A 6,340-nucleotide genomic window follows, 5' to 3' on the forward strand; every position below is an offset into this window, starting at 1 on the left:
GAGCCATCACGTCAAGGGCATCGTTGGGGTGACCCGGGGTGGAGATGTACAGCTGAGTATCATCAGCGTACTGATGGAACTCCACCCCAAAGCCTCGAATGATCTCACCCAGCGGCTTCACATAAATATTGAACAGTAGGGGAGAGAGGACCGACCCCTGAGGCACCCCACAAGTTAGGGGCCTGGGGGTCGACCTCTGGATGAGGGCTATAACTGTGAGATAACGGAGCAGAATTATAAAGACAATGGTGGGGTTGAAAGAGCAAGTATTGCTTCATAAATATAGCTTCTTTCTAAACAGTTACCATTATGGAGGACTTCAAATTGTCCCTGGTTCCCAGAGTCTATATTTGCCTTCTGGTATCTGCTTCCCAAGTAGAATTAGTTCACCTTGTTATGTTTCCTGTCTACTGGAGAATTGATATGTATTGTGGGCACATGTCTTGTGATATTAGATTTCACTGCAAGGATAAGATTCTAGGAGTAGCTTCTTGTTGATTTTGAAGGGGGAAAAGGGGTTGGGAAATGCTCAGCAAATTAAAAGGTTCTGTTTTGCCTGAAGGCCGTTATGCTTTGATGTTGATGGTGCAAGTTGTTGGTTATGCTACTATAGTGAGGATCAATAAAGAACAGCACTTGTAGTTTTTGTACTTTGTGTTACTTTTGTACTATTGTTATATATTGAATACAGTGAAATATCTCACAAGGATTAGTACTGTTAACTAAATGTTTAATACCAATCAATTCAATAGCCAACAAATATAAAATGTACATAACATTTTGAAAGTTCATGTATAATAACTAAAAAATAAAATATATTCCAATTATTGTTGTTTTCTTAGGGTGATCATGGACCTGTTGGCATTTCTGGCCCCTCAGGTGCCCGTGGCCCATCTGGTCCCATCGGTTCTTCTGGTGTAAATGGTGCTCCTGGTGAAAGTGGACGTGATGTAAGAAATTTGTTTTGGTCAATAACTGTCGGGAAAAAAATTAAAGCAAAATATCTAAATATGGAGTAGTATTTGATGTAGCAGCCAGTTACTATATAATACAGCTCTTTCTCCCACACTGTCAGTTTTTAAAAGATTTATTTTCAGTTCAGTTGTATGAATTGGGATAAACAAGTGAGATTGAAGTTGTAAAGCATTTTTAGATTGTGTTTTTAAAAAATACTAACAGACATGGAGTTGCTTTAACAAAACAATGTATTTTAAATCATTGCAGCAGAAAAAAAATTAGATGCATATGTTTCAACTGAAATCATTAAGATTTTAAAGTTATAACTAGCTTAACTATGATTCTTCTTAAAACTTCTGCAATCCTTAAAAGAAGTGACTATTAAGAAAACACATGAAGGATTACAGCACATACCTTCTTTATATAAAGTTTTTCTAAACTGCTACCCTCCATATTGGTTGAACCAAATTCCATAATCCCTTAGTATGATGGCTGAGGATTATGCAACTTCCAGGATAGACCAAAATAAGTGTAGAGGACATCTGGTTGGGATGACTTATAGCTACCCACACAAAATTACCATTAGCTTAAGTGCTGTTAATATTGATCCTTTGCTTTCTTTAGATTTCTTTTTCTAAAATACCATACCACTCAAGCAGTTACTAAAAAACAAGTTATATGATTCAGAAGATTCTTGTACTATTTCAATACTTTATGGCCAACATTCAAGTTAGGAATTTGGAACAAAAAGGGGAAACTGTTTTACTGGAAGCAGAAAATATCAGTCCATTTAAGATTTCAGTTTATGCTATGGATCAAGCATAGTAAGGACTATAGTTGGTAATATAATTTTTAAAATACTATCTGTCACTAAGAAAACATTTTTCTTCCTAGGGAAATCCAGGTAACGATGGTCCTCCTGGCCGTGATGGTGCTCCTGGTTACAAGGTAATTGTGGCTGTCTTCTGTAAGCAAAATGTGCTTCTTGCAAGCCAACTTTAGCTTGTACATTTAAATCAAACCACTTTTTTGTTTGTTCTTGTTAGGGTGAACGTGGTGCTCCTGGCAACACTGGTCCTGCTGGTGCTGTTGGTGCTCCTGGTCCTCATGGCTCTGTTGGCCCTGTTGGCAAATCTGGAAATCGTGGTGAACGTGTATGTAACTTTAAACCACCATTAAAATGCTTCTAATTGTGTCAGATATAACCTATCAAGACTCTGTGCTAAACTCTTAAAGAAGCTGGCATGCCTTTAAAATTTTATCAAGCCAGAAGGACTAGCAAACTCAAGGAACAAGAACCAATTGGATTTCCCAAAAGATGTTTTATTAGTAGTAAGATAATCTAACGAAATCTCAAACACCTATTGAAGCAATTCCCCTGCTCAGCTTATACCTAGAGTAAATAAGGAATAGTTCTAAAGCAGGGGTCTCCAGCCCGGCAACTTTAAGACTTGTGGACTTCAACTCCAAAATTCCCCAGCCAGCTGGAAGATGAAGTCCAAAGTCTTAAAGTTGCCAAGGTTGGAGACCCTTACCCTAAAGTTTATTTGCACTTTAGACTATAGTTGCCCTGAACATAATGGTCCCTTTTGCTTGCTTAGCTACAACCTTGACAGAACTTTCTCTAGATGAGTTTGTTACTAGGAGGAGTAATACTTTTTTGAATCTTGAAGCCCCATCAATTCATAGAGAAATCAATTTATAGTTCCATCAATTTATAGGAAAAGAGATAAATTGCTAAAGATGTGATGACGACACTTGGATTTCATCCAGCTTCGAACCTATAGTCATATCTTCTCATACTTCCAATGAAAGACATCTATATCATCTGTTCTGTTACTTAACTGAAATATACAAAATCATTACATTCACTTTTAAGATAGTTACATATTATTTGCTATGGCCAATAAGCAACATCTCCACTGTGTTATCATTTCAGGGTCCTGCTGGAGTTACTGGCCCCAGTGGTCCTGCTGGTTCAAGAGGTCCTGCTGTGAGTATAGTTTTAATTATTGGATACTTGTTGGTTTTTTTAAAATAAAACCTGAATGTATGTCAAGTATTTTTAAGAAGATACTCTTTTTGCACTAGGAATGTAGGCATAGGTTTTGGAAATAATTTAGAAGGATGCCTAACTCATCAAGAAATGACTGAGTGAATAGGAAATGAGGATATCCAGGCAAGGAGGATCCAAGGCATTTCACTGTCCAGGTCAAAAGACAACATGGGAATCTCATTTCTATACAAGAAGTCATATGGGCTGGTATTATATGGGTATTTGCAATATGATAGTGTCCTCGGGTAGTTTAGAGATTATGTATCATATCTTCTCAACAAAAAAGAGATGTGGTTGCCTCACTTGGATTAAGGTGTAGAGAAAATCCAGGAGAGGGCAGGATAGTGGTCACTCTGTATAGGTAAAAGAGTTAGGATTATAAAGTCATAAGAATGTCCTTGGAGACTTAACATAATATTCCTTTATCATACTGCTGATTTGTATGGCCTCATGAGACTTTGGAAGATGCTAAGATAAATAGAGAAGCAAATATCAAGTTTATTTTTTTTAATGCAAGTTCAAATACAGATAACCAGAGCTGCAACTCAAGACTATGCAAAATAAAGGTATAGGAACATAATTCCCAAGCCAATAATTTTATTTATTTCTGTTAGTGTAGATTGGCTTTTCCAAGCTCCTGTCTTCAGGGTAGATTTGGTCCCAATTTCCATCCTTCATTTGGTAATGGGAAATGTAGTCCAGTACACTAATCATGGCAAATTGAGGAAGAGTAATGGAATTATTAATAGCAGTTTGGAACAAGTTATAAATAAAATAAGAAAAGAGGGAAATAAAAACTAGTGCAAACTGATGTCTGTGGAAATTTGCAAATTGAAAGAATCTGCCTGCATTTTAGTTTTTGGTTAATGGGATTATTCTTGGACAAAAGTGGTGTCTCTGAAACTTCTTCCAAGCTTTCTGGAGTAGAAAACGTCCATTTGTAACTTTTCTCTATTTATCACTTGATTTATTAGGGCTCACAAGGTGTACGTGGTGAGAAAGGTGTTGGTGGTGACAAGGGTCCCAGAGGTTTGCCAGGTTTCAAGGGACATAATGGACTTCAGGGACTGCCTGGTATTGCTGTAAGTACAGTTATCTGAACTATGGTCTAAACAGAAACAAATCCACTCTTTAGAACAGATGTAGGTGCTCTGCTGACAGAAAAAGCAGGCATTCTCCTTCTCATTTTCCCATCCTGGATCCTTCAGGCAAATGGTCACCATTTTAATGTCTACCGAAATGCTTAGTGGTTTTGTTGTTTCTTCTTTTTCTGCTTTGTTTGAGGGCTTGAGTTCGCTTCCACAAGTTTTTTTCCTGTTCCTAAGCCAACATAAGCTTTCCTATTCAAGCTTGCATTTCAGTACGGTTCTGAAACACTGGTTTGTGTTCACATATTTACAATAACATACAAGAATATTGCATATCAGGATATATAAGAATGTCAAGGTGACTCATGACTCGGTGTAGTGACTGAAAATTATACTCTTAAGCTCCAGATCATTTGATCCATATAAACCAACAAGTTCATCCAAGATTCTTTGATTTCCTGGTATTTTAGTGATGCATAGAGTCGTAAGTGCAATCAGTTCAATCAAGCCCACTGAGAAGTAAACAGCCCTATTAGAAACCCTGCTTCTGCCATCATTTAATGATGAGGAAGGGAGAAGTTGTATATGTTCAGTGATTTCCATAGCCGAGTGCCAAATTCTCCCAATCAAAGCAATTCTTGGTCAAAATGATTCCTCCACTGTAATTTTCCCCCAATTTTGGAACCCATCAATTATGCAAGGAATAAAACTCTGCAAGAAGATAGCAGGAATTTATAATTTCAATAATTTTGCCTCTTGTCTCATATTAACAGGGTCATCATGGAGAACAAGGTTCTGCTGGTATTACTGGGCCCGCCGGACCAAGGGTAAGTTCATCTGAATGTTCTTTGTACTGGATATTGAAATGTCCCATTAGATCAACAGGTATATTATCCCATATTTTTATTGTTTAATTGCATCAGAAGCATACTGAGTGCTATGTTTATTCTTTGTTACTGTTTTAGGGTCCTTCTGGTCCTTCTGGCCCTGCTGGAAAAGATGGTCGCAATGGGCTTCCTGGACCTGTTGGTCCGGCTGGTTTGCGAGGATCTCATGGTAGCCAAGGACCCTCTGTAAGTTTAACTCTGAAGGATTGTTAGTGTCACAAAAACTATTTAAAAAAAAAAAATGAACAGCATAATACCCTGCATGGTTATTCCAAAGAAAATCCCACTTCATTCAATAAACCTGACTCTCAGATAAACATATATAAATTTACAATCTCATGTCACTGTGGATAGGTTCTTTTGGCTGTGCTGGGTTTCTTAATATATATGTGACCAGGTTCTTAGTATACTTCAGCTCCCAGAAGTTTAAGAGAGAATTTTAAGAACTGTGGCCTCAACATATCTGGAAGATACCAAAAGGGGAAGATTGCTTTATACCATAGGCATAAAGGTTGATTTCTAAATATGCTTAATATTGAAATATGTGAACAAATGTTAGTGGTATATATCACTATTAAATAGCTGCCATTCCAAGTATTTAAATCAGCATTTTAAATGAAGTCACATAATACAGCATTCACTGTTTCTGCAAGTTGCCAAATAAAGAATTTGCTCTCTGATTAATAAACATTTCATTAAGAATATATATGTTTGTTATACATTCAGAGTGCTGTTCCCCAGTTTAGTTAACACTGACCATATCTGAACACAGGCATGAATAGATGTATTGTTATAATTATAACTTATTCAAATTATATATCTTTCTATCCAAAGCTTATAGCCCTGGTAATAGTTAAGCCATTCAGATAGTCTTGGGATAGGACCTTCTGCATGACCATGGTGAACTGAGTTTAAACAAGCTGATTTTATTTCTTCCAAACATATGTTTTAGGGTCCACCAGGATCACCTGGTCTTCCTGGCCCAGCTGGTCCCAATGGTGGTGGCTATGAAATTGGCTACGATATGGAATACTATCGTGCAGATCAGCCATCTCTTAGACCCAAGGATTATGAAGTTGATGCCACTCTGAAAATCCTGAACAACCAGATTGAGACCCTCCTTACCCCAGAAGGCTCCAAGAAGAATCCAGCTCGCACTTGCCGTGACTTAAAACTCAGCCACCCTGAATGGAATAATGGTATGTTAGCACCAAATACTCAACACAAAAATAACTGGTTGCATTCTTAATTTTTACAGTCATCACACAAATGGTATAACTTGCATACTCACAAAAGATATCTTGATAGTCTTAGTTATCAAACCATTTAAATCATGATGCAATGATGCATAT

General features: G+C 37.2%; 1 protein-coding gene across 2 annotated transcripts in view; it reads left to right on the forward strand.

The window, feature by feature from the left end:
• COL1A2 (collagen type I alpha 2 chain) overlaps nt 1-6,340 on the forward strand; it is a 51,044-nt gene that overhangs the window by 41,263 nt on the left and 3,441 nt on the right. For both annotated transcript variants that reach the window (XM_029283259.1, XM_029283258.1), the window contains 8 exons: nt 843-950; nt 1,852-1,905; nt 2,004-2,111; nt 2,897-2,950; nt 3,988-4,095; nt 4,875-4,928; nt 5,067-5,174; nt 5,941-6,187. In XM_029283259.1, coding sequence (XP_029139092.1) covers nt 843-950; nt 1,852-1,905; nt 2,004-2,111; nt 2,897-2,950; nt 3,988-4,095; nt 4,875-4,928; nt 5,067-5,174; nt 5,941-6,187 — 841 coding nt within the window. The remainder of the gene's footprint in view (nt 1-842; nt 951-1,851; nt 1,906-2,003; nt 2,112-2,896; nt 2,951-3,987; nt 4,096-4,874; nt 4,929-5,066; nt 5,175-5,940; nt 6,188-6,340) is intronic.

The sequence above is a fragment of the Protobothrops mucrosquamatus genome, unplaced genomic scaffold (genome assembly GCF_001527695.2).
Source record: "Protobothrops mucrosquamatus isolate PMUCROS unplaced genomic scaffold, P.Mucros_1.0 scaffold45, whole genome shotgun sequence".
NCBI lineage: Eukaryota > Metazoa > Chordata > Lepidosauria > Squamata > Viperidae > Protobothrops > Protobothrops mucrosquamatus.